At 48.5% G+C, this 26,999-nt stretch overlaps 1 protein-coding gene across 9 annotated transcripts in view; it reads right to left on the bottom strand.

Moving 5' to 3' along the window:
- The window catches only part of HDAC4 (histone deacetylase 4), a 177,948-nt gene that overhangs the window by 78,523 nt on the left and 72,426 nt on the right, over positions 1-26,999 (bottom strand). For all 9 annotated transcript variants that reach the window (XM_053947191.1, XM_053947186.1, XM_053947190.1 and 6 more), the window contains one exon: positions 5,718-5,962. In XM_053947191.1, coding sequence (XP_053803166.1) covers positions 5,718-5,962 — 245 coding nt within the window. The remainder of the gene's footprint in view (positions 1-5,717; positions 5,963-26,999) is intronic.

Here is a 26,999-nt window from a genome sequence, read left to right as displayed (position 1 = left end):
CCCAGCTGCTCCGTGGATTTGTTGACAGAACCAACCCCTCCATGTGCAGGTTTGTCCTCACTGCTCTCACAAAAGTTCCTGACTTTGAGGCTGAGGAAAAGTCACCACCCACCCCCTTCAAAGGGAGCAAACGCTCTGATCTTCCAAAAGTTTTCCCCAGGGTTGCTTCCATCAGAAGTTAAGTTTTGAAGGATCTAAGGTGTAAGTTTTGGAGTGGGCTCGGTGTGCCAGAAAAGCGAGGCAAGGTCACTGAGAAAGAACAAGAAGCCATCTGGAAATAGCGCGAGCTCCAAGGTGTTTGAGTAGTAACGAGGCACAAAATGTTCAGTCTGGTCTTTTACCAATGACTGTACCCAGCTGCAGCTTTATAAGATGAATAATCCTGTCATCCCAGAATCCAGACAGAGGCGGACACCTGGTATCTCTGAGCTTTTCAAGCTCCTCTTGAAAGGGACCTGGGCTGTGAGGAACGGGTGTGCCGCGGAAGAGTGGCACTAAAACGAGCAGAGGGAGCCCCTCCACGCCGGCTGCTGCAGGAAGAGAGCACGGAGCAGACAGGCCCAGGAATGGGAGCTGGGATATCAGGGGGTGGATGGAAGTTGGCCCTTCCAGAGCCCAAGGGAAGCAGGTGCTTTGCAGGAGCTGCGGTGCTGCCGGCAGTGTCTCTGGGGGAATGGGGAAGGTGCCACAGGGGATCAGCAGATGACACCAACCCCAGCAGCAGAACTGAAACATGCCCAGCTTTTTCTGCTGAGCAGAAATCAACATGGAATCAGCATGGAGAGGCCACCAAAGAGAAGGACTGGGCACTGTCAGAACTATGCTGAGAGCAGCCCCACTAAAGGACGATGAGATTTGGGCCCAGTGAGCTACTATGGAATGATGGAATGGGTTGGGTTGGGTTGGGAGGTACCTTAAAGATCATCCAGTTCCACTCCCTGCCATGGGCAGGGACACCTTCCACCACAGCCCCATCCAGCCTGGCCTTGAGCAGCTCCAGGGGTATCCTGCAGGCAAACCTGCCATTCCATGGACAGGTGGCTCCACATGAAAGCAAGGAGCAGTTTCTCCCCTCAGCATCAGCATGACAACTATCAAGTCTAGACATCTTTGGGAAAGAATTACATTTCTTTACAGTACAGCAAAATCTGTCTGGAAGATTTCCTGCAAGATTTTCACTCCCTGAAACCAAAGGAATGGCCCAGGAGTTTCACACCGTGTATCTGAACAAGAGGCTGATCCCTTGGATATGCTATTATCCCTCACTCAACATAGGAATTCATTTGGTCAAGGGAAAAAGAACAATTTCAGGATCACTGCACAGCAAACACCCTCATAAAGCTCCTTTCTCTGCTGCTGCTTCCCTGCCCATCCTGTCTATGTTGCATGCACAGCCCAGCACTCCCTGTGCTACGGATGCACACAGTCCTTTCTCAGATGGTGGGAAAACTCGGAATGGGATTGCACATCTGCAGGTGAGGATTTCAGGCCCACGAGGAGCTGGGAGGCTCAGCTGCCTCCCTGTGCTGTTATCCCGCCACTGACGTGCGTCAGCATCCCCGAGAAGTTCCTGGCTGTGGCTGTAAAACAGCCAGAGCTGGGAAGAGCCTGCTCCAAGCTCGGACAGAGCAGATGAACCACATTCCCCACGACGTCCTTCCCTCCTTGCTGAGCTCACAGCACCCGAGGTGCCTCTGGCCCTGCCAAAGCGCCCATCCTGCACCTCTTCCAGCCAGCCCTTGACCAGAAGGGCAAACGGAAAAGCCTTTGGTAACTTCCAGCTGATCTTGGCTGGGAATGAGTGACTCACAAAGGAAAAAATTCCCTGCCTGTTCCTCCACGACCAAAGGTCGGGCAAAGCTCACAGCGGGACCTGTGGAGAGGCTTTCCACCATCTCACTTGAGAGCCAGGACTCTTATTCCATCCTTGGTTTTGTTCAGAAATGCAGATTTGAAGGCCAGAAATACTGTCCCACATCTGGTGAATGCACAGAGGAGTGGAAAATCCACCTGGCTGAAGGTGAGTGGCTACTGGAGAGAGGAGCAGGAGCAGCCGCCGGTGCCTCCAGCCTCTGGCCTCTCCCTCGGTGCTTTCCGGAGCCAGGCCTGGGCGATCTGCAGAGCTGCTCTGGAGCTGTGAAAGAAATAGCCTGCCCTGCTCCATACAAGGCTCGGCTTATTTTCCCCGAACACGTCAGGGTTTTCACAGAATCGCCACCAAACGCTTTGGGTTGGGAGGGACCTTAAGGGTCAGCCCATTCCAACCCCCTGCTATGTGCAGGGACATCTCCCACTAGAGCAGTTTGCTCCAAGCCCTGTGCCTCATCACTAATTTCTTCCTAATACCTAATCTAAACTTACTCTCTTCCAGTTCAAAGCCATTTCCCCTTCTCCTATCTCTCTCTCCATGCCTGTGTTTTCTCCTTATCCTCCCACTCCTCCCCTGTGCCGAGCTCTATGTCCATTATAGAGCCCTTCCACAAATACTGTTTCACTCATTTCCTGGCTCTCTCCACCTTGCACCATCTTGGGGAATCTGGCACTTTTATGTGAAGGCCAAAACATAATGTCTATAAAAGCAAGGATTGGGACATGCTGGGGAAAGGATCACATGTTCAGGCAGTCATCGCCTTCTCCTCCTGCACTAGGTCAGTTGATTAAAACTGAGCTGATGGAAGCAATTCCAAGCTCTGGAAAAAGCCAAAACTTCAGCTCTCAATAGGAAAAAGTTATCTGCTGGGATAGAAAAACAGGCAATCGTGCCAGCATGTTCCAGGCCAAACTTCACTCACTGAAGTGTTCCTTACACTCCTGCTTTGTTTGGAGGATGGGATGGAGGGGGTTCACCCCTACTTAGTTCCTCTCAAGTCAGACCAGTTCCTCTGTTCCCACCAAAACCACAGCGATAAAAGAAATAGAACAACCCCAAACCATGACTTCTCCTGTACTAGCAAAGGAGTCAACACTGGAAACAAAGGAGCTGTTTGAAAGGTTCACCAGCTGGGAGAGCTGGGGGTGCTCACCTGGAGAGGAGAAGCTCCAGGGAGAGCTCAGAGCCCCTTGCAGGGCCTAAAGGGGCTCCAGGAGAGCTGGAGAGGGACTGGGGACAAGGCATGGAGGGACAGGACACAGGGAATGGCTTCCCGCTGCCAGAGGGCAGGGATTGATGGGATATTGGGAATTAGGAATTGTTCCCTGTGAGGGTGGGCAGGCCTTGGCACAGGGTGCCCAGAGCAGCTGTGGCTGCCCCTGGATCCCTGGAAGTGTCCCAGGCTAGGTTGGATGGGGGTTGGAGCAGCCTGGGATAGTGGAAGGTGTCCCTGCCCATGGCACGGGGTTGGAATTAGATGATCCTTACAGTCCCTGCCAACCCAAAGCTCTCAGGGATTTTATGAAATAAATGCTTTGCACTCATTGATTAAAGGTGGATGCCAGGCTGTAGGGGAAAAAGCCAAAGTAATCAATTCTAGGCAGTACCACATACACAGAACAGAGTAAAATGCAAAAATTCTTCCCCTTCACTGAAGCAGTTTCCAAAGCAATTCTGGGTTTAACATTATCACAGAATCACAGAATGGTTTGGGTTGGGATGGACCTCAAAGCTCATCCCACTCCCAACCCCTGCCATGGGGTGCTCATGCCTGTGTGCACATGGGATTTAAAAAAAAAAATTAAATAAATTTCTCCAAAAAGAGCTCTGCATCTTCACTCAGGACTTCTTCTATATCAAACTGCATAGCTCCAGTGCTTCACTTGCAGAAGATAAATGGGTTTTATTTGCTTTAACATCCCCGCCCTGCTTTCTTCATGAGCTGGGCAGCTCCAAGTCCAAATTTAAAGTTATATATTTTAATTTTCTGGGCAAAATAATCGCTTCCCTGCACTCACAGCCACTGGACTTAACACAGTTGCTAGTTCTAAGAGTCACCTAAATGTGGGCTGACTCTGGGACACAGAGACAAGCAGGATGTTTTCCCAGAGAAAATGCACCACAGTCACACACTGGGGTAGTGTGGGGGGGTTATTCTCTTTGTGAGGCATCACAGGGCTTTTTTCAATGAGGTGCTGTTAGATCTTTAAAGCAACTCTGGTCCCACTGACACACTTACTACTCTCAGAGATTACCTTGCAGGCCACCCTTTGGTACAGGATTATACCATCCTTATTTTAAGGCTCTCATCTAGCCAAGCTTACACACAAGTCAAGAACTTCATTACCTAACGGGCTGGATACACTGTGGTGTCTCAAAATTAGAGCTCAGCTTCCTCCTTACATAGATTTTGAGCAGAGTCAGTCAAAGCTTTGACACAAATGAGAGCAAATACGTTCCTATCACCAGTGCTTTGAGCTTGGCCATTAAATGGGAACGAGCCAGCCTGATTTTTCATAGAGAAATAACTACAGGCATGGACAATTACAAGGGAATAATGGAAATATTTGTTACAGGAATTCCCCATCCTTCCCCCACCCCAAGTGCTTGTGCCAGCCACGGGCAAATGTGCAACCACAGAAACGTGGGAATATGTAAACGTTCCATACACACACCCAGAGATGCACATATTGTGCATCCATGTGTGAATCCATCCGTGTGAATATATTGATACATGTATCAATATATTCACACCCAGGCACCTCTCACCTCTGCCCTGGCCACAGCACAGAGGACTCCCCAAGGGACAGGGGCGTTTGCTATTAATCCACCTTCAAACAGGGACACTTCTCACAAAGCCCAGCTCCTCTCTGTACTGAGAAGTCTGTAAATAACACCCCATTAACTTTTAATCCCATCTTTCCCACTCTGACATGCATTTTGTGTTGAAATGAAAGTTATATAAGGTTGAATCGAGGTTGCTTTTTAATATTACATTAAGGCTATTTACCATGTGCAGCACTAATCCCCCTTTGAAAAAAGGAGCCTATTACCAATTCGGAAAGCTTACGTTGCCATAGCAATAGTCCAGCACTGGGAAATATTTATATAATGTCTCATGCTTTCACTTGCAACAGCCATCTTCCAGACTGGACTGCCCACTGACCCTGCTGGGTGTTTCCTCCCTGTCCCATGCAGGGCACAGCACCTGCCTGGTGTCTAACTCTGAAAAATCTGAGCGTGTCCAGACCCACCTGCAGGCATTGCCCCTGCATTCCCTGCTCCCACAGTCCCACCACCGTCCCACACTCAGTCTGAAGCTTGTGCTGATGGCAAATATCCAATGAGAAATTCCCGTGCCACTACTCCTAAAATGTGTGACCACAGTAGCAGGTAACCTCCTGCTAGGGTCAAATCCATTGAGGCATTTTCCGTGTCCAGGGCAGGGAACGGAGCTGGGAAGGGGCTGCAGCCCCAGGAGAGGCTGAGGGAGCTGGGAAAGGGGCTCAGCCTGGAGAAAAGGAGGCTCAGGGGGAACCTTCTGGCACCCTGAGAGGAGGGTGAAGAGCAAGGGACAGGACAAGGGGAAAGAGCCTCGAGCCATGCCAGGGAAAGTTTATATTGGAGATCAGGGAAAATATCTTCCCTGCAACGGTGGCCAGGCGTTGGAACAGGTTCCCCGGGGCAGTGGTAGACTCACCACACCTGGAATCGTTCAGAAGTTGTGTGGGATGCAGCACCTGGGGACTGTGGTGGTGCTGCTGGGTTGATGGTTGGAATGGATGATCCTGGAATCCTTTTCCAACCTCAACAATTCCACAATCCCCTTGTCCCCGGCCACCCTTACCTTGATGTGCTCATGCAGCTGCGCCTCATGCTGCCGAGAGAGCTGCTCGTGCTGCCGCTGGAACTCCGCGATCAGGATCTGCCTCTGGATCTGCTGCTTCTGCTTGAGGGCCAGCAGCTCCTGCTGCAGCTGCTGCTCCCGCAGCGTGGGCTCCGTCACCGGAATGGAGAACTGGTGGTCCAGCCGCAGGTCCATGGGCACTGAGCTCGGTGCCACTTGCAAGGGCAGGGCTGTGCTCACATCAACTGCGGGGGAGAACGCAAGAGCAGGGTGAGCGTGGGCCTCATCCAGCAAAGGATGGAGGAACCGTGGTCTGAATCAAGAGCAACAGCATGAAATTCACACCGTTCCCTTAGGGGTAACCAAGGACTACAGGAATTCAGGGATCAACAAGTTTTCCACCAGGCACCACCTCCCACAAACCCGTGTGTCTGCTACAAGCAAAGAGCGTCATGTGTGACCCATCCGTGCCTTCCAAACACACACACAGAACTCTGTTCCACTCAACCAGCACCACTGGAAATAAGGAGGATAAAGAGTAATCTGAGACTTCACAGAAAGGATTAATCCTGACTTGTGATGGATGAACTGATGTACTGCCGTGGTCAGGAACATGAGACTCCCTTTAAGCAACTCATGCAAAAACCACAATGTGTTCTATAATAAATTCCAAACTGGTTTGGCTTGGGAGGGACCTCAAAGCCCATCCAGTGCCACCCCTGCCACGGGCAGGGACACCTTCCATTGTCCCAGGCTGCTCCAAACCCCATCCAACCTGTCCTGGGACACTTCCAGGGATCCAGGGCAAGCCCCAGCTGCTCTGGGCACCCTGTGCCAGCCCCTCCCCAACCTTCCAGGGAACAATTCCTTCCCAATATCCCATCCATCACTGCCCTCTGGCAAAGGCAAGCCACAACCCCTTTGCAATAACTGAACACAGCTTGTTTCTCCTAAAAAAAAAACATTACTGCCACCCCATGAATGACTAAAAACCTTCTAAATTCCACCTGAGTGACAGTTTTGTCTTTCACAGGTATTCTGCATTTACAACATTTGCTCTTTCTCTCTCTCTCTCTCTCTCTCTCTCTTCCCCCCCCCCCCGCCCCCAATCCCGGGGCAATCCCTCAATAACTCTGCTGAGAGCTTTGAATGAACATCAGTTACAGGATAACAAAGGCTAATTCCTCAGAAACACTGAGCTTCAGCAAAACTGGAAAATAAAGGTGCGGTTTTTTTCTCCATATCCTCTGTCAGGACATTTATTTTATCCATCCCAGGGAGAGAGTTTTCACAGGGTTTTTCCCAAATACTCTCATGGAGCAGAGGTCCAGGAGCATGGTCACCCCTGCCTGCACCCGGCTCAGCCAGGGAGGAGGAGGAGGAGACTTTCTTTTCTTGATGGAAACATTTTCAGCAAAAGGTCACATTACTGGAAGTGTTGCTATTCTTCAACCCACAAGCTCTTCCCTCCACTTCCCTATTGTTTTCCTTCCTGGGGCCTTTTCTCAGCTCCCCTCTCTCCCCAGCAGGACCACAGCAAAGGTTCCTTGCCATGGACTGATTTCCGAGCCGCAGCCAGGGATTTTGGGGAGAGCAGTGCGGCGTCTGCTTTTGCAACAGAGCAGCACACTCTGACGCAGAGATAACCATGCAAACTCACCTTAACACTGCGTCTGAGGTCTCTGGGAGAGCTCAGAGCCCCTTCCAGAGCCTAAAGGGGCTCCAGGAGAGCTGGAGAGGGACTGGGGACAAGGCATGGAGGGACAGGACACAGGGAATGGCTTCCACTGCCAGAGGGCAGGGATGGATGGGATATTGGGCAGGAATTGTTCCCAGTGAGGGTGGGCAGGCCCTGGCACAGGGTGCCCAGAGCAGCTGTGGCTGCCCCTGGATCCCTGGAAGTGTCCATGGCCAGGCTGGATGGGGCTTGGAGCCACGTGGGACAGTGGAAGGTGTCCCTGCCCATGGCAGGAGCGGGACTGGATGAGCTTTAAGGTCCCTCCAAGCCAAACCATCCTGGGATCCCATGTATTCCCCTTGTCCTGGCCCTCCAGGCCTTGTCCCCAGTCCCTCTCCAGCTCTCCTGGAACCCCTTCAGGCACTGGAAGGGGCTCTGAGCTCTCTTTGGAGTCTTCTCTTCTCCAGGCTGAACACCCCCATCCCTCCCAAGCATGCAAAAATCAACCCAGTTTCAGCAGAAGGAACATCCTACCACTTGTGATTGTGGCTTGACATCCATTCCTCCTACTTTACTCCCCAAAAAAGAGCCTTAAGTTGCCATTCCCTGCTGGAAAACAATCCTAAGAAAACTTGACCAGTCCCCCATTTCCCATCCAATGGGACTCATCATCCCCCCACAGCTGCAAGGATGAGGACCACAATTCCTATTCAGGGCTCTGGCAGAGGCTGCGTCATCCCTGACTCTTGACTATTTAGGCTCCAAAAATCCCCTCTTTGCCCTGCCAGGAGCCGCTGACCCACAGAGCCCTGCTGAGCCCCAGCCAGCCCTCCCTGCTCAATGAACACAGCCCCACAACAAAAACCCGCCTGTGTTCCAGGAGAGTTTGAAGGGACGCTCGAAAATTGCTTTTCTAGGTCCTGCCTCAAGAACGCACGAGCACAATCGGAGTCGTGACGTGAGCCAAGGCACAAAGACGATATTCAGGGCTGGCATGAGAAATGCCAAAGCCATGAATTAGACAAGATCCTGATTATGAATAACAAACTATCTCACGGTCTCTCCCTGCTTTTATTTCTTCCCTGTAGGAACAGAAAACCATCAGTTTTAATTTTTTTTTTCCCCACACTTGGCATATAGGGAATTATTTTTTCCCTGTGGTCAAGTTAGCCTGATTTTGATTCCATGGTCATGTTACGATGATTTTTATATTAAGTTAGAACCATTCTTCTGGTGTTTCCCTTCCCAAATAAATAAAACATGGCTTTACATCAAAGCCTGCCTGCATGCTGCACGTTAATTAAGACCTAAGGCACTTCAGTCCCCCTCGGTTGCTGATGGAGATTGGGAATTTGACATCTCGCAGCTCATCCATAACACGCTGAGGGGAACAACCCAAAACACAAGGAAATGAAGTGACCATCTCTGACATGAAAGCAAAGTGAACTTCCTACAAAAAGTATTGAATCATGGAATCACAGGAGGGATTGGCTTGGAAGGAGCCTTAAAGGTCATCCCATTCCACCCCTGCCACGAGCAGGAACACCTTCCACTGTTCCAGGCTGCTCCAAGCCCTGTCCAACCCGGCCTTGGGCACTTCCAAGGATCCAGGGGCAGCCACAGCTGCTCTGGGCACCCTGTGCCAAGGCCTGCCCACCCTCCCAGGGAACAATTCCTAATTCCCAATATCCCATCCATCCCTGCCCTCTGGCAGTGGGAAGCCATTCCCTGTGTCCAGTCCCTCCACGCCCTGTCCCCAGTCCCTCTCCAGCTCTCCTGGAGCCCCTTTAGGCTCTGCAAGGGGCTCTGAGCTCTCCCTGGAGCCTCCTCTTCTCCAGGTGAGCACCCCCAGCTCTGCCAGCCTGGCTCCACTGGAAAAATTAAAAACATTTCACATAAAGACATTACATTTCACATAAGACACTATCAGGGGAGTTTGTATGTGTAGATTCTCCCACACTCCAAAATGGAAAATATCTTCTCCATAAGTCCCAAGTGTTTTGGAAGGGATTAGGGGAAGGTGACACTAAACTTGTGAATATACTTTTCAATAAAACTAACAGTAATAATTGAATTTTCTTCCCTTTGATACAGCATTTTCATGCTGGTCTTTAAAGGATGGAAATACAGGTTTGAGTCCTGAAAACACATTAAAATGTTAAACCAAAAATTCGGTATGAGATGCACCAAACGAATATTTAAATTCAAACCTTGTTTCAGCATAACCTTTACTTAAGGTTCATTTAAAAAATACTCACAGAATCCCAGAATCACAGAGGGATTTTGTTGGAAGGGACCTTAAAGACCATCACATCCCAGCCCCTGCCATGGGCAGGGACACTTTCCACTAGACATCAAAATGCAGGTTTTTTATATCAAATGCTGCTGCCAAAACTACTCTTTCCTTTCCTTATTTTTTTTTTTTCCTTGATCTTATATATTTTTTTAAATTTAAATTTAAGCAGCACAGAAAACTGCCTCTCGCATTTGAAATCCAACATCACCTTCAAAGGGAAAGTACAGGAAATGCTTTCCCCGAGCTCTCCCTCCCTCTGGCACAGAGTGAGTCCCACTGAACACAAACAGCTCCTTCCCAGCTCCTCTTTCCTCAACAATTCCCTTTGGAGAAGGGAAAGAAATCCCATCAACCTGCCCAAACCTGCTGCAAAACCCTGGGAATAAGAGTCTGGTCAAGGCTGGAGGAGGAAATCAGCTCCCACTCGAGGACACATCCCACCTGCCCATGACAGAGCAAGCCTGGGAGATTCCCAAAATTCCAAGAAAAGAGCATTCCAACCTCTTCTAGTGACTCTCCAGTGCCTGGTGCCCTCCCAAATCACTGCCCTCCATGAATGAGATGTTCCTGGGGCTGGCTGTGGTTGACACTCCCCAGCGAGGGCTTTCCAGAGCCCATGGACTCAGCTTCTCCCTCTCTTCCATCCTTTCCGGGCTGGGGCTTTATTCCCAGCTAATGAGTTTGCTTTTTAATTACTGCTGTGCCAGCCCTGCCCTCGGGCCAGGCTCTGCCAAGAGCAGCAGCCAGCCTTTGGGCACCCACAAAAAGCAAACACAAAGCCAGAGAATCTGCTCAGGATCCCAAACTCTTGGCTGCTGCCATCAGATAATCCCCATCCCACTGAAGCACCCAGCGGGATGCTGAGGAAGTGTGTGCCTGGATCTCCCCCTCTCAGCATCATTTCCAGCTCTTTCATCCCCAGGGAAAAGCAAAGAAATTGTGCATTTATTCCCTGACTTTATTCCTCAGGGCTGTCCTCGGCGTCCAGCAGCAGTTTTGGATTTTTAAATAATTCCCTGTGTTTTGAAAGACATTTAAACACCAAGTTGCTGCCGGCAGGAATGCCTTGGACATGTGGGGAGCCTGCCGCTGTCTCCAAATCCTTGGAACACCGTTCCTATAACCCATCACCCCAGTTTTCCTTCAGAATCAGCCTGGAAAGGGAGGTGAACAGTTACTGTTGACTCTGAGCACAGCCAAGGGAGCACTTGAGGTGGTTTATTCTGGCAGGAAGATGTGTGTCAGTCGAGCATCACTGGATTCTTGTGAATTAAATCCATCCCCCCTCCCGGCAGTGGCTGGAGCACCACTGGGATCCCCTCTGCCACCTGGCTGACCCAGGGATCCTTTCCAGCGGGGCTCCCGCTTCCCAAATTGCTAAAACCCCCCCAAAACACTGCGAGACGGTGAGATCAGAGCTATAAATAGCACTGAGCTACTGCAGTATCTGACTGCAGCGCCGGGATAAAAGCAGCGGATTTGGTGGGGAAGCGGAACGAAGCCGTGGCACAGCACCCTCGGAGCTGGTTCCATCTCCAGCACAGTACCCATCCCACCTAGGAGGAGAAATTCATAGGGGGGGGGGGGAAGACCAACACGTTACCAGCTTCACTCAGTTCTGAATTTTTATTCTCTAGACAAGGATTGTGCCAAGCTAGACTAGAGGAATCCCAAACTTGTCCAAGAGCAGGTGGTGGGACCAGGTCACGGCAGGACACCAACATCCTCTGGAGCCCATCCCAAGCATCATGTGGGGGCAGGATGAGGGCACAGTCCTGCTCCTCCGTGGATCCACACCAAATTAAAGAACTATCACAGATTTATGGAATGGCCTGGGTTGGAAGGAGCCTTAAAGATCACCTGGTTCCAAACTCCTGCTGGGTGGGACAGCAGGAGGAAAGAGTTACTTCTGTTTCACTCAATTCTTACCTCTGTTATCCCATTTCCAAGGACCAGAATCCCAGGGAGGGTATTCTGGGCTGGAATTAGCCAACAAGCTTGAGCATCACAGCCCAGCTGGAACCAAAGGCAGGTCAGCAACCCAGCAGTCCCCAGGAATTTCGGGACAGCCCAGGTGGGTGGCTGCAAAGGCAGCCTGGATCCTGTCTGGGAGCACAAGCTCGGAGTAAACAGCAGCCGAGGTTTCTTACGAGCTCCACACACGCTGCAGCTCAGTGAGGGCTGGAGTCACTCCCTGCTCAGGGAATATTTCCTGCTCTGTGAATGGGAACTGAAATTAATCATCCCATCAGCCATGGAAACACGTCGTGAGGCAGCACTCCGCAGGCAACAGATGGAGCTTTAAATGTCACTCACTCATTCATTGCAAGGAAACTTCTCCCTGATTACTGTCGAGACCTGGAAACATAATAAGGGTGCAGAGATTCTAGATTTCTACATATCCAGCTTTCCTGAGCCCAATTCCTGCCCTGAACAGACCTCATCAGCATTTATTAGGAACCTACACAGAAATTTTATTCACGACAATATAAGGAAGCCAAAACTTGAAGAGCAGACCACTTATCCTACTGTCTCCATCTTAGATTCAAAGCATTAAAAAATGTCTCTTCACTTGAAGAAAATGAAAACCCACCAAGCTACATTCATAAAAGACAGAAAACAACATTTTCCAGTGTTTGCAAGGAATCCCAGATGGCTTGGGCTAGAATGGATCTCGTTCCAACCCCTCTCGCCTCAGAGCAGGACATCAGAGCTTGGAAAATTATAAACTCCCATGGATAAATATCCAGGGGTATTTACTTAATGAGAATAAGGAGAGTTCAAGGCCAGCACCAAACCCTCGATGGCACAGGCGTCTCCAACAGAGATGTCTCCAACAGATGAGCCTGTGCAGGACAGAGCAGCTCCAAAGGGAGACACTCCAGTTTCTCCACCTCCTCTTCAACCATTATCCCACTTCATCTCTTCGCTGGTTTCATCAGTGACATCTCTAACAAATGAGTGTCTTGGATGGAGCCAGAGCTTTTTGTGAAATTAAAGATAATGGAATGTAAGGAGTCAGTGTGGACTATTTCTCATTTCAAACTTCACACAATTGTGGGAAACCTTTCCTTGCAGTTTCCTTACATGGAGTGGATAAGCAAAACCCACTTGAGTTTCCATTGAAAAAGACCCCATCCAAATAAATAATAAAACAGAAAACAACAAAAATGAATGTATGGCTCTTCTAAAAAGGCTTGGGAAGCTGTGGCTGTTCCTGGATCCCTGCAAGTGTCCAAGGCCAGGTTGGACAGGGCTTGGAGCCACCTGGGATAGTGGAAGGTGTCCTTGTCCATGACAGGGGGTGGGACTGGATGATGTTTTAAGTTCCTTCCAACCCAAATCACTTCAGGACTGTGTGATTCCTGGGAATGGAATTTCACCTGCCTCTTTGCTTCAGGCATTACCCAGCAACTGAACCTCTTTGATCCATCAGTCTTGCTTTCAGAACAGGAAACTTCTCCCCTCAGCAGATTCCCAGGACAAAAAGCAGAGTTGAAGGAAGCCCAGCTGCACTTCTGCAGAGACACACCCACACGGATTTCTCACATGATTCGCTCTAATCTCACTCTGAGCTTCCTTCAAGGGAAAATGACACTTTGGAGAAGAGAATTAAACATGGAAGAGATGGAGCAGGAGCCAGAAAGTCTCATCCTGAGATTACACATGAAAAACTTCCCATGAGAAAAAAAAAAAAAAATGAAGCTGGTTGGGTCAGCATGGGGAAGTTGAGGAATTCTCAGTGAAGGAGGGGTTAGACAAACACCTGGGCATTCCCACTGGTCCTCTGGAGTTTTCCCTGAAGCCTCCCAAGGGGTGAGCTCTCCAATGGCAGGAATAAAGCCAGCTGATGACCTGGTGGCACAGCAGGGTTTGGGTTCCAAAGCTCATCCCATTCCACCCCCTGCCATGGCCAGGGACACCTTCCACTGTCCCAGGTGGCTCCAAGCCCCATCCAGCCTGGCCTTGGACACTGCCAGGGATCCAGGGGCAGCCACAGCTGCTCTGGGCACCCTGTGCCAGGACCTGCCCACCCTCCCAGGGAACAATTCCTGCCCAATATCCCATCCAACTCTGCCCTCCCTCAGCCTAAGGCCATTACCCTTTGCCAAAAGAGAACGTGAAATAAAATTCTGAGGAATTTCCTGTCCCACTGTATTTCAAACAGGAAATAAATGGTTATTACTAGCAGGAGAGTGAGTCCATTTCTGTCACCAGCCAAGGGACTCCCAGCTGTCCAACAAGCCCCAAAATGTGCAACGCCATGTCCTCCATCATGACAAGAATAAAGCAGCAAAAGGAGCAGTTAAACAGCAAATTGTAATAGGAATGCTATTCCACAGCTTTTGAAAACTCATAGATAGCTCAAAGGCTGCAGTTTTGAGTAGAAATCCAGACCATGGTGGAAGAGAAGCCCATCCAAATGGGCAAGTAGCCCACAGCTTACTGTAGCCCCCTCTGGAAGGGCTTTACTTCCAAATAATGGATACACTCAGGTATCAGCTGCGTTAGGACCAGGACTCTACTTGTTCTCTATTCAATACAATGAAGATGCATGTTAAAATAAAAAAAAAAAAAAGAAGGCTTTTAAGAGAGCGTCAAACACAGGCAGTTTCCCAGAGACATTCAAGTAACCTCAACCCATTCAAAGCCCTGGACAGCACAGAGAAATGGCACAACAACACCTTTTTATTCTGGCAGAGCAGGCAGGGGTTGCCCTTCCTGGATGCATACACCAAAACACACACCTGGGCTAAGATTTCTCTTTAAAAACAGACATTTTCCATTTTTTTCTCCCCAAGACCCACCAGAAGAACTGAACATGTTAAAACCCAGAAGTCTGCTACCCAAATGCTAAAGGATGAGGGCAGATGTTCCCTACATTCCCCATGCCAGCATGACAAGGATTCCCCACATCATGGATGGCTCTCCTCGAAGTGAGCTTTCTCTTGGCATTTATGACACCAGGTGGCCTTTTAGACATGGCACAAAAACTCAGTGCTGCTTCTGCTGAAAATCTGCCCAGCCTGTGGCATTTTCCTTCAGCAGAACCAGCCAGGTGCTGCTCCTCAAACAGAGCCAGAGCCATGCAGGGATCAGCTTGAGGGTGAGTTTTAACACCACACAACAGGTTAAATGCAGGTATGTCTGTAAAGAGTTTTAGATACTTCTCACAAGGAATCTCACTGGGAATCTGCATCTCTACCCTGCTCTGGTGAGAGCCCACCTGCAGAGCTGCCTTCAGCTCTGGAACCCCCAGCTTAAGAAGGATGTGAAGCTCCTGGAACAAGTCCAGAGGGTGCCAAAGCCATTTGGAGCCCCTCTGCTCTGAAGCCAGGCTGGGAGAGCTGGGTGTGTTCACCTGGAGAGGAGAAGGCTCCAGAAAGACCTCTGAGCCCCTTCCAGAGCTGGAGAGAGACTGGGGACAAGGGATGGAGAGACAGGACATGGGGAATGGCTTCCCACTGCCAGAGGGCAGGGATGGATTAAACTCTTGGCTGGGGGCTGGTGAGGTCCTGGCACAGGGTGCCCAGAGCAGCTGTGGCTGCCCCTGGATCCCTGGAAATGTCCAAGGCCAGGCTGGACAGGGCTTGGAGCAACCTGGGAGAGTGGAAGGTGTCCCTGCCCATGGCAGGAGGGTGGCACTGGATGAGCTTGAAGGTCCCTTCCAACCCAAACCAGTCTGGGATTCTGTGATTCTCTGAATGCTGTTTTTCAACTCATTTTAAACTTGCCTTCCTAAGGAACAAACACCTGTATGAATGAACAAAGAGAACAACTTAATTTTATTCCCTGGGAGCTTCTAGTCTCAAACCTCCTGCTTCTTTTATTAAAAGCTCTGAGCTGGGTGGTCTCCTGCTGAGCACGGTAAGCAGCTTCCCAAACCACATCACACCTACACTGCATCTCCTACAACCCCAGCAAGAGGGGAGCGAGTCCTCCCTCAAAAATTCTGATAAATTCTGGATTATCTTGCTTAAAAATGCCACTTCAGCTGCGAGACTTGGACCTAATACAGGGTTTAGGGATTCTGGCAAATTAAATGGTGGCTGTCTCTTTCAGTGGGAGGCTACAACTCTGCTCCAGCTACGTTCAGGCACTAAACTTCCCTGCCAAGGAGTCGATTGCAGCCTGCTCCTTCTACAAAAAGAAACAGGATGCTGTGAGAAGCCCGAAGGTGAGAGACATAAAATATCTATATAAGGATGGAGCTCCTATACATACCCAAAATAACAGTGACTCACTTTTTAGAGCACTGGGAAAAGATAAAAGACTCGGGGAAGGACCTGAAGAGGGTTCGGGGATTCAGCCAAGCGAGGCTTAGGAGGACACCATGGACAAAAGGCACTTGGAAAGTTGGGAGAAAGAGATGAAAAGGACATCCAGGCAGCAGCTGAGGAACAGCTGCAGGAGGCAAGCTGAAGAGGAAGGCTTTTAAAAGCAAGTCTACAAAGGTTAAATCTGATTCAGTGGTATCTGAAGGCAAGGAGGGATGGCAATGGCTTATCTGCTGCCTCCCTGAAGTACTACACACCCTGGGTATTAGCAATAAATGACGGAAATGGAACATCCAGGTTCACTTCAACACTCCTGGCCAAAACACTGTGTAAAGAAGCTCCAAAGAATATAGATAATCACTACCAGAATCTTCTTTAGGTAAAACTCCTGCTTGATACACAGCTAATCCCTTCTCCACCAGGCAAACCACATCTTACATTAACTGTATTTGATTTTTAGGCCAGTTTAATGAAGCTCTGCACTCTGCAGGGTCATCCCTCAGGTTTAGGAGCCCATTCCTCCAAAAGCTTACAGAAACAAGTTATTCTTCCAGGGAAAGCCAGACCAGCTGAAACATTCCTAGAACAGAACACCATGAGTGAGAATGCTTCCCAGAGCAGCTGTGCCTGCCCCATCCCTGCAAGTGTCCAAGGTTGGATAGGGCTTGTCCCATGGGCAGGGGACACCTTGCACTATTCCAGGTTACTGTATCCAAATTTTCTATGTGAATCCCAGACTGTGCATCTCCCAGTGTTCCAGAAACCCACAGGACATGACGCCTACGAAAGTCCCTCTGCTTTCCCAGCTGATCAACCCAAGGAGCCAGCACAGGGAACAGCATTTCCAAAATGCCATTATTACCATTTTTTTGCATATAGAAAGGTCTTGCAAAGAGATGGATTCCTGCACACGCCTGTGTCAGACCACCCCTCTTAACAAGGGAGATAACGAGCCAAACTCCAAGCGCGTTAAATCCTGCGTCAGTGTTTCCATCCCGAAATAAAGCTGCCTTAAATCACCACAGCCTAATCCTCCCATGATTTCGCCTGTTTTCATTCCCACAGTTTCCACTTCACAGCCGATTTGCCTCAAGTTTGCTTCTCTCAGGGCAGCAGCCTTGAACTGCAGAGCCCAGCCTTGGCGGGGACCGTGAGACAGCACCAGCTCCTGGCCACGGATCCCAAACCCTGGAGATTTCATACAGACTGCACTGTCCATGCACGAGGGGTTTGGGGTCCAGAAGCGATGCTTGAAAAATGAGGGAGCCATCAAAGCTGCAGGAGCAGGACACCGAGGGGCTGGAGTGTGTCGATGGAAGGGAACGGAGCTGCGGAAGGGGCTGGAGCTCCCTGAGGGAGCTGGGAAGGGGCTCAGCCTGGAGAAAAGGAGGCTCAGGAGGGACCTTGTGGCTCTGCACAGCTCCTGACAGGAGGGGACAGCTGGGGACGTTGGGCTTTGCTCCAGGGAACAGGGACAGGAGGAGAGGGAACGGCCTCAGGCTGGGCCAGGGGAGGAATTAGGAGAACTTTCTTCCTTGAAATGGTGGTCAGGCTTTGGAATGGGCTGCCCAGGACAGTGGCAGAGCCACCATCCCTGGAAGTGTTCAAAAGCCATGTGGATGTGGCACTTAGGGACATGATTTAGTGGTGGCAGTGCTGGGGGAGCAGTTGGACTCAGGAGGTCTTTTCCAGTTTTAGTGATTCCATGATTCTGTCCTATGTGAGGAAGGATCCATGAGATACTAACAGAAAGGAAGTTGGGGCAATTTTCAGAGGCAAATAACACAAGCTGTCCAGACCAGTGCTGTTGGCCACAAGACACTGAGATGTTCACATCAGCAGAGGCAGTTTTAGATAATAATTTGTTTTACAGATCCAACAGAACCAGACAAACCCAAGCAAACCAAGTCCCAAGGAGGAAGAAACAAGAGGCTGAAGCACGTTACAGTCAGTTTGATCACCAGTGTGTTTTTAGAGGATGCAAAATTCATTCCTGACCTTACCCAAACTTTGACTTCCCCGTACGATCATCACTCTGTCAGAAATGCCATCTCGGTATTTTTAGGTGACAGTACATTTGTTTGTACTGTACATTTCTGGTGAGAAAACTTGTTATGTTTTGTAGGTCACTTGGTTTTACCATCTGCCTTGATTTCTGCTCAAGGAAAGTGTTGTTTCTGAAATCCTCCGTGCCGCACATGAACTGGGAGATGTCAGAACCAGCAGCAGCTTGGTTTTGTGTCATTCCAGTGGAAATACAGAATACTCCTGGATAATGGGAAAAGGGCTCAGCAAAAGCTTGGGGATGGTCAGCGGGAAGCCATTCCCCCTTGTCCTGTCACTCAGTGTCCTTGTAAAAACTCCCTCTCTGGCTCTCCTGCAGGCCCAAAAGTTTGGCAATATTCTACAATAACCTTAATAAAAAATATACAAAGCTTATTAGTAAATGAAACCTGAGGTGGGAGAGATCCTTCACTGCAAGGCCTCTCCTCCCACTGCCGACCCATCTCAGATGCCTGAGGGAGCTTTACCGCACTGACAGTGACAAAGGAAAGCGCTGTGACAACTAGCTGATCCTTGGGAAGGCAAACACAAAATTATTCAGTCAGGTCTTGGAATTCTACAGTGGATTTGTCCTTGTTTTGACCATAATCTCACAAGTGATGCCAGCAGCAAACCCATCTGGCGCGTGTAAGACTAAATATCTGCTGCTCATGGAGATCAGCATCTCAAAATTAGCATTTGTGCCGAGATCTGGTTTGCAGTGGCTTAAAGAATAAATAAGTTCAGCTTCCTGTAAAATGCTGCCCTCCTTCAGACTGCTTTGCCCAGGGAGTCTGAATTTGCTGACAGGTAAAGGAGAAGCTGGAGTGACGCGCTGCAAAGAATCATGGAATGGTTTGGGTTGGAAATGAAACCTGTCCTCAATGCCTGCCATACCCACCCAGAGATGCACAGCTCAGGATTTCAGATGTAAAGCAGTATTTGGGTAGAAACCAGCATAATATTTAATCCCAAGGCATAAATAGCACCCTGCATTATGTAATAGCTCCTCAGAGGCTGAAATTCTCATCCTGTGCAAGAACATCCTTTATGGGATAAAGAGTAAAGCGCATTCTAAACTGCACAAAAACTTCATATCCAACATGGTCCAGGACTGTCTGAAACCCCTGTTAAAGCTGCTTTGAAATGACTAGAATTTGTCTTAATATTATGGTGATTTTTAAATCACCTGTAATTTTCATTTGTCTGCCACCTCATGCACCTCACTTAAAAAGTCATTCTTCTCTTGTAGAACAGCACTGTGGTGTAGTTCCTGCACCAGCATCCTGACCAGCAGCAGTAACTTTGTTAGAACACGTAGCCAAATCTCTGCACTGAAGCCCAAATGATTTCCAAATAACACTAAAGAAAGAATAAAACTAAAACACAAAGGAGACAGCATAGAAAAGTATATACTGTTAAGCCTTTTGGCAAATGTCCATGAATATTTGAGTATATGAGTATTTACAAGCTGCAGGAACTTGGTGGGGTTTGGTGATGTACAGAGACAAGTTGCCAAGTAACTGCATTTTGTACTTCTCTGCTGCTACGAACCCTTTCCAACCCAGCAAACAGCAGCACAATTCCAAAGCTCCCCCTCTGTGCCGAGGAACACAAATTGATGCTGAAACTAAAGAGAAAACAGAGATTATCCAACAAACATGGAGGGTTTGGGATATGAGTAAACCCCACATTATCGACCATGACAGTGAAAAGCTGGCACCTGTGAGTGAGTATTTGGGAAAGGGAGGGGGGAATGGTGTCTTGAATGATTGAAATCCCCTTCAAAGTGGATTCATGCATGTGTTCCTGTTCCATACAGGTAAAGATACCATAGAAGAAAGGCCTTCTAAAATATGGTTTAGGCCCTGCTACTCTAGCTAAGCTAGCAGGTAGCTTGTAACTTGCCACGTGAAAAATCACAAGAATGAAAGCAGTTAGCACAACAAACTATTCTGGTAAGAGAACCATTTGCACCTGTAATAAACAAGAAATCTGTCCCATGGGAATCAGTGAACAAAATATGTGAACTAACCAAAAATAGAGAGGTTTGACAGACGTCCACCCTGGCCATTTACAGACCAAGAAACTGAGTGTCAGTGTATTGTTAGCCAGTTAGGTCTAACACAGTGCCTTCTGGTATTTCCTATAAATATGAGCTTTGTGAATAAAAAATTGGCTTTTCTGCGTGAAGAAACTGAGCCCCAGCTGCTTTACTGCAACATGTTCCCAAACCAAAAAGAAGTGGAGTTTTCCTGGTGGCTCTCCCAATGCCCTGTGGCACGGACAGAGGTGGAACAGCTCCTCACGGACACGCTGCACGTTTGGCTGCACGTGGAACCAGATGAAGTTTCCTGGCTGCTCACCCAGGACACCTGATACTCGTGTCAACACAGCCAGCACCTTCCCTGCCATGTCACTCCCATCCCTTATCAGCCTCGGGACACGGCCAGGCCATGTGTCCAGAGCCAAAACAGAAGTTAAACCTTTCCCTGCGCCGCCATCCTGGAAAGGAAACTCCAGAGAATTCTAGAATTTCCTTCTCTGTAAATTTAAGGATTACTCCACACCAGCGTGGGGTCACCAAGGTAAAGTCCTCAAGGTCCCAAAAGGGATTTTTTATTTTAAATCTATTTACTTATTTTTTAGTACCAGCCTTTCCTTCTGCCTTTTACACAGTGTTATCTTCTAACCCAACGGGTTTTGAACTCCTGAGGCTTTAGAGACTTTTAGGGATGGGGGAGAGGGATCTGAGTTTTGTTTAGCACTAATTCAAGACATGGTAAATCCCTGGGACAGGGATTATACAAGCATAATACAGATATATACACATGTATGTACATATAGAAGTATATACAAGTCCTTGTATCAGGGATTTACATGGAACGTGAAAGGAATTTTATTTTCTCCATCTATAAAAATGTTTGATACCTCCAAACATGGTATCAAACCTCTAATACCGAGGTTAGGGGGATTTTTTTGATAATATTCCAGTTGTACTTTGCCAGCACAACATTTGGTTGAAGTTCAGGCCTGGTGTTTCCCACCAGAAAAAGCTGGCAGCTTTTCAGACCCCATAGGCTTTCAAAGGCAGGACAGGGAGACAAGGAGCCGTTCCCTCTGGAATATCTGAGCTGGCTTTGAAGCCCAAAACATGATTTGTGAGGTTAAATGCACTCACACACACACAATTCCACTGCAGTGGTAGCCTGGACACCATGGTCTGGCTGAGCTCCAGGGACAGAGCTCGGAGCTGCTCCCAAGATCCCGCTCCCACTGTAAAGCCATTAAGCAGAAGGAGGGGCAGGGTTAGATGGGATACTGGGGAGAAATTCTTCCCTGGGAGGGTGGGGAGGGGCTGGGATGGAATTCCAGAGAAGCTGCGGCTGCCCCTGGATCCCTGGCAGTGCCCAAGGCCAGGTTGGATGGGGCTTGGAGCCACCTGGGACAGTGGGAGGTGTCCCTGCCCATGGCAGGGGTGGGATGGGACGAGCTTCGAGGTCCCTCCCAACCTGAAGCATCCGGGATTCTGGGATTGCTGAGTGTCTGCAGGTGTCCGGTCAGTGTGCTGCTGGAGCCCAGGGCTCAGCCAGCCACCTTTGTGAGGGGAACCTGTCCAAGTGCTGCAGCATATTGTGTGAAGGGAATCCCTGCCACTCTCTGAGCTGAGTTTTGCTGCTCAGCTCAGCAAAACCCCTGTGATCCACGCTGGGCTGGGGCAGAGCGAGCTGGCCTAAGGAAGGTCCCACTTAAGTGACAGGCACAGCAGCTCCCAGGATTACTGGGGACAGGCAGGAGCTGGCTGCCCTCCCTTTCCCCCTCAGTGTGTCACAAATACCTTCCCTGACCTGCTGCTGAGCCCCAGCCCCTCCTGCCAGCAGGGAACAAACAGAAAACCCCGCTGCTTTTCAGAGGAGGGGTTCAGAAACAGAGGGACAAAACCCCACCTGTGCCTGGCCAGATCCCTATCGTCAGAGTCACAGCACTCCCTGGGCAAGCACCCCCAACTCTGCCCCCATTAATGTTTTTTTAAAATACATTATTGCAACCACTTCATCTGTTTTTTGAAAAAAAAAAAATTGAAAAAAAAATTGTAGCAGTTTACTTAATCTGAGGAACAATTTGCACACAGGTGGTAGATGACTGTCCTCAGTGAAAATAAAAAGCTTCCCATATGTCACTTAAGCAGGACAACTCAGGATCTTCAGGAGTTTCATTAATATCATTACAGCATGACTGTCTACAAGCAGGATTATAAATGGATCAAAAAAGGCAAGTTTTGACCTAACTTTCACTGTTTGGTCATTCAATGCAACTTGAAGAAGTCCTATAGTAGCTTGGGAGTTCTTCTCTCCAATGAAAAGATCATTGCATTTCACCAGAAACTTTTTTCAAAAATTCAATGTACACAATTCACTGGCAAGAGCTGTCAGAGCTTTAAAAAGTACCTAGGAAAAGTATCATCAAAATGTGCAGTACATTTATTCTGCACATTACAACTGCAGTTCCAAATCAGTGATTCCAAAGCCTTTCATTAGATCATAAAAAACTTCAGGCCAGCTATAATGAAATCTCTAATCAAATATGAATGAATCATCTGATATGACACAATTCCTTGAATGAGAAACAGATGGAAAAGTAGTGATGATTAAGTGGTTTAGATCACAAGATATTAGTTAAGCCAAAGGAGGAGATATTTAATCACAGAATCATGGAATGGTTTGGGTTGGAAGGGACCTTCAAGCCCATCCCATTCCAACCCCTGTCAGGGACACCTGGGCAGGGACACCTTCCACTATCCCAGGCTGCTCCAAGCCCCCTCCAACCTGGCTTGGACACTTTGCAGCAATGGGGAATTCACAGCTTCCCTGGGCAACAAGGAGAGGTCTCTTTAATGAACCATCAGCAATTCCCCAGGGAAGTATCTGGAGACTGCTGCTGTATTTTAGGCATCGCTGCACAAAACATTCACCTGATATTCCCTCCACTGCCCGAAGAAAAAGCAGAGCCAAATATAGCCCTGAAAATCAATATACACTGGGGAAGAGCCTCCAGGATCATGATAAACACGTGTCATGCTAGAAGAGGAATTCCTAAAATCCTGGGAACGCAGGTGGCTGCTCTTTCCCCTTCGGCAATAAACTACCCCCAGTTAATTTTGGCAGAAAGCACCCTGGGGAGCTCTGCAGTGCAGGGCACAGCCATGAAAAGGGCAGGCAGACAAAGGAAACACAGCCCCTGGGAATAACGGGACCGTCCATCCTCATCCTCCAGCCAAGGCTGGCATCCATCTGTGCGGGGAAGCTGATGGAAAAAAGGAACTGAGTACAGGGTGTGTTGGACCACTGCAGGCCCAGGACGAGTGTTACCTACAAAAAGTGAAGGGACTGAGAATGAAATCAAAGCAAAACAACAGAGATTTCACCCCGATTACCCCTCTGAGGTTGCAAACCCAGGTAAAACACCCAGGCTGCAAACACACATGGCAGACAAGACATGGCCTCCAAGATCCCATCTGAGGCACAAGGAATTTTTTCCCCAAGGAAGGCCTCAATCCATGATCTATTTCCATGAAACATTTATCACTTTTCATTCACCACGCATTACTGTTATTTTTAGCAAAACCAGAGGCAATGGGAATGAATTCCTGAATAACCCTCTAAGGGAGCCCCTCCACGCCTGCTCGCATCCTGCCATCTCCTCCTTCCCCAAGTTTTCTTCACAGAGTTCTAGCATCCAAAGGCTCTTCCCTTCATCACCTGCTTTTATATAAATCAAAAGCACAAAACTACCTTTGCTGTGCTAGGGAATCGGTAAGAATTCTTATTTTTGAAAATAACATTTGGTGAAGAGTCAGGACTAAGAGAATCCAGTGAATTCCAGAGCTGATCGGTGTGAATTAATGAACTAAGCAAGGTGAGGGAAGAAGAAAGAAAACCAGCAAGTTGGGGCTTGCAGCAGAGCAAACTTTCCTGCCTTTCATCCAGGAAACCAGCGTTGCATTCAAGAGCTTCACATTTAAGTGCTGCTTTCAGCTGTTAAAAGAGGGATAATAATTTATAATTCATGCCAGCTCTTCCAATTGATAACCATTTCCTCATGGGTAAGAAAGGAGACAGATAAATCATGACAGATAAATACGTTTTCTGAGACAAAAGACAACAAAGCAGAGCTGAGGAGCTGTGGGCTACTGTTCTTCCCAACCCACAGGGATCAGGATATTCACATTCTAGGCTCCACCATCAGATTCAGGACTGCCCATCCCTGGAAGTGGCCAAGGCCAGGCTGGACAGGGCTTGGAGCAACCTGGGATAGTGGAAGGTGTCCCTGTCCATGGGACAGGATGAATTTTAAGGTCCTTTCCAACCCAAACAGGTCTGTGATTCTCTGATTCTCAGCTTGGCTAGAGGAGTGGTTTAATTCCATGTGGAATTGAATGCTGAAGTTGAGACAGAGGTGGCCAAAAAGCTCATCCCTCTTCCATACACCCCTGCACATGCACAAAGTGCTAAAGCAGAGCTAGAAGGTCATTAAATTATCCCATCACCAACAGAACATGAGTTTGGGGACAGCAATAATCCAGAAAAGAGGTTCTGAAGCTTGAACTTCCCTGCTCCTCTGCTCTAGATGTGGCAGCTCCCTTCCCTCTCCTGCATAAATAACCCCGAATTTGCTGACTGCAGAGGGCTTTTAATAGAAGCACAACAATTCAGCAAATCCTCTGTGGAAATCAGGGAGTTGGCTGAAATGGCTGTGCAGGGCTTTCCTTGCTGGGGAATGGCTCTGAAGCTGGGCTTGAGGAGTGCCTCCAGCAGGTGAAACACTCCTTTGGTTGTCACTGCATGGGCTACAGTTCGTCCATTTAGCTCAGGGTTGGAAATTAAAGACAAATATTAATAAGTCATAAGTACTGCAGGAAATACAGTCTTGAGCTGATTTTAACTCTCAAGGCTTTAAGCTGCAGTTTCTCTGCTACCTTGGAATCATGGAATGGTTTGGGTGAGAAGGGACTCAAACCCATCCAAGGGCAGGAACACCTTCCACTAGCCCAGGCTGCTCCAAGCCTGGCCTTGGACACTTCCAGGGATCCAGGGGCAGCCACAGCTTCTCTGGGAATCTTATCTTACACCAGAGCATCTAAATGGTGGCAAAACTGTCACACCAAGGCTGACAATAAGAGCTGCAGCTTTTCAAGAACCTAACGAGAGAACAGGGTCGAATCTGCTGAGTGTACTTTGTAACATCACAAGGATTTTTGACAGAACTCACTTTTGATGATAATTTGCAGGGTTTGGATGGGTTTCTCCCCCATCCCAGGCTTCATGTACATCTCCATATTATATATCAGGATATTTTTAACACTAAAGGAAAGCCTTTCTGAGGAGGAGCCTTTCTGGGGCACGACAAAACCTCACATTTTTCCCTCACAGACAGGGATTCATCTCTGACTGCAAAACCAAGGGACAATATTAGTCCAGAGGCTCGTACAAACCATTTACTCCTACATACATCAACATTATTATTTTTGCAAATTACTGTGGAAGTGAAAGTGGATAACTAGATCTAGCATGGAGAAAAAGCAGCGAGGAGCTGAAATCTCCCACTTAATGCTCTGTGTTGCAAGAGACCTCATGCCTTTCCAGCCCCTTTCCACAGGCAGGGACACCTTCCACTCTCTCAGGCTGCTCCAAGACCCAATGTCCAGCCTGGCCTTGGACACTTCCAGGGATCCAGGGGCTGCCACAGCTGCTCTGGGAAATCTGTACCAGGCTCTGATTATAAAAAAAAAAAAATTAAAATATTAAGGGAAGCAAGGTTGCTCAATAAAGTTAATTTATTCCTTTTCCTTCCCCGGGCCAAAGGCAGCCCGAGGCAGGGCAGGCAGAGTTAGCCAACGATGATTATTGTACTCCAGAGCAGGACGTGTGCTCTGGGGGCTTTGTCTTGTTGTACTTCTGCGAGCACCTCAGAAATTCAGACGCGCCAATTACGGGTGATATGTCTTTGGAAACGAAAAATGTTTCCCTTCCTTCAATTAATCCTTAATTTATACAGAAAAGAAGATAGAAATAATTTTCACTGCTGATGACTGAACTCAGTTCTATTCAACCAAATTAGTTCCTAAAAACCATTTAATAAAATTGCTGTAAATATTTCTTGGTTTGGAGTTGAAATGCTCTGCAGGAAGGAGGATTTTTAGAACTTTCTCACCATTTCACATCAGAGAAAAACAACTAACAAGGGTCAAACCTCTCCTTCACTTGGTTCGTGGTGAAGAGAAAAAAATTTTGGTTTCCTACAAGCACACCACAGTGATTTTATCTGAAATAGAAATGCAGCATAAAAGCTCATCGACCACTCAAGTTTATTCAACCTTACCCTGACTAGGGAAGGAGAATGTTTGAAACAAAATATCCCAAGACAAAAATCAAGCAATTTTTTTTTTCCTGATGCTGTTTTTAACACCATTATTTCAGTCATGCCTGAGACTTGGAACACCACCCGACAATCCCACACACAACTTGTTTTTCCAGAGCAATGCTTGGTGTTACTTCTCCTTCCTTCTCTCAGGAAGATCTGCAGCAAACTCCTAAAGACAAAAATGATAAAAGCCGGACACGGCAATCCCAGAATGGGTTGAGTGGGAAGGGATCTTCAAGCTCATCCAGTGCCACCCCTGCCATGGCCAGGGACACCTTCCACTGTCCCAGGTGGCTCCAAGCCCCATCCAGCCTGGCCTTGGACATTCCCAGGGATCCAGGGGCAGCCACAGCTGCTCTGGGCACCCTGTGCCAGGGCCTGCCCACCCTCCCAGGGAACAATTCCTAATTCCCAATATCCCATCTATCCCTGCCCTCTGACAGTGGAAGCCATTCCCTGTGTCCTGTCCCTCCATCCCTTGTCCCCAGTCCCTCTCCAGCTCTCCTGGAGCCCCTTTAGGCTCTGGAAGCGGATCTGAACTCTCCCTGGAGCCTCCTCCTCTCCAG

The sequence above is a fragment of the Vidua chalybeata genome, chromosome 7 (assembly GCF_026979565.1).
Source record: "Vidua chalybeata isolate OUT-0048 chromosome 7, bVidCha1 merged haplotype, whole genome shotgun sequence".
NCBI lineage: Eukaryota > Metazoa > Chordata > Aves > Passeriformes > Viduidae > Vidua > Vidua chalybeata.
Note: the sequence above shows the minus strand (reverse complement) of the source record. Positions and strands in the feature narration are given on the sequence as shown.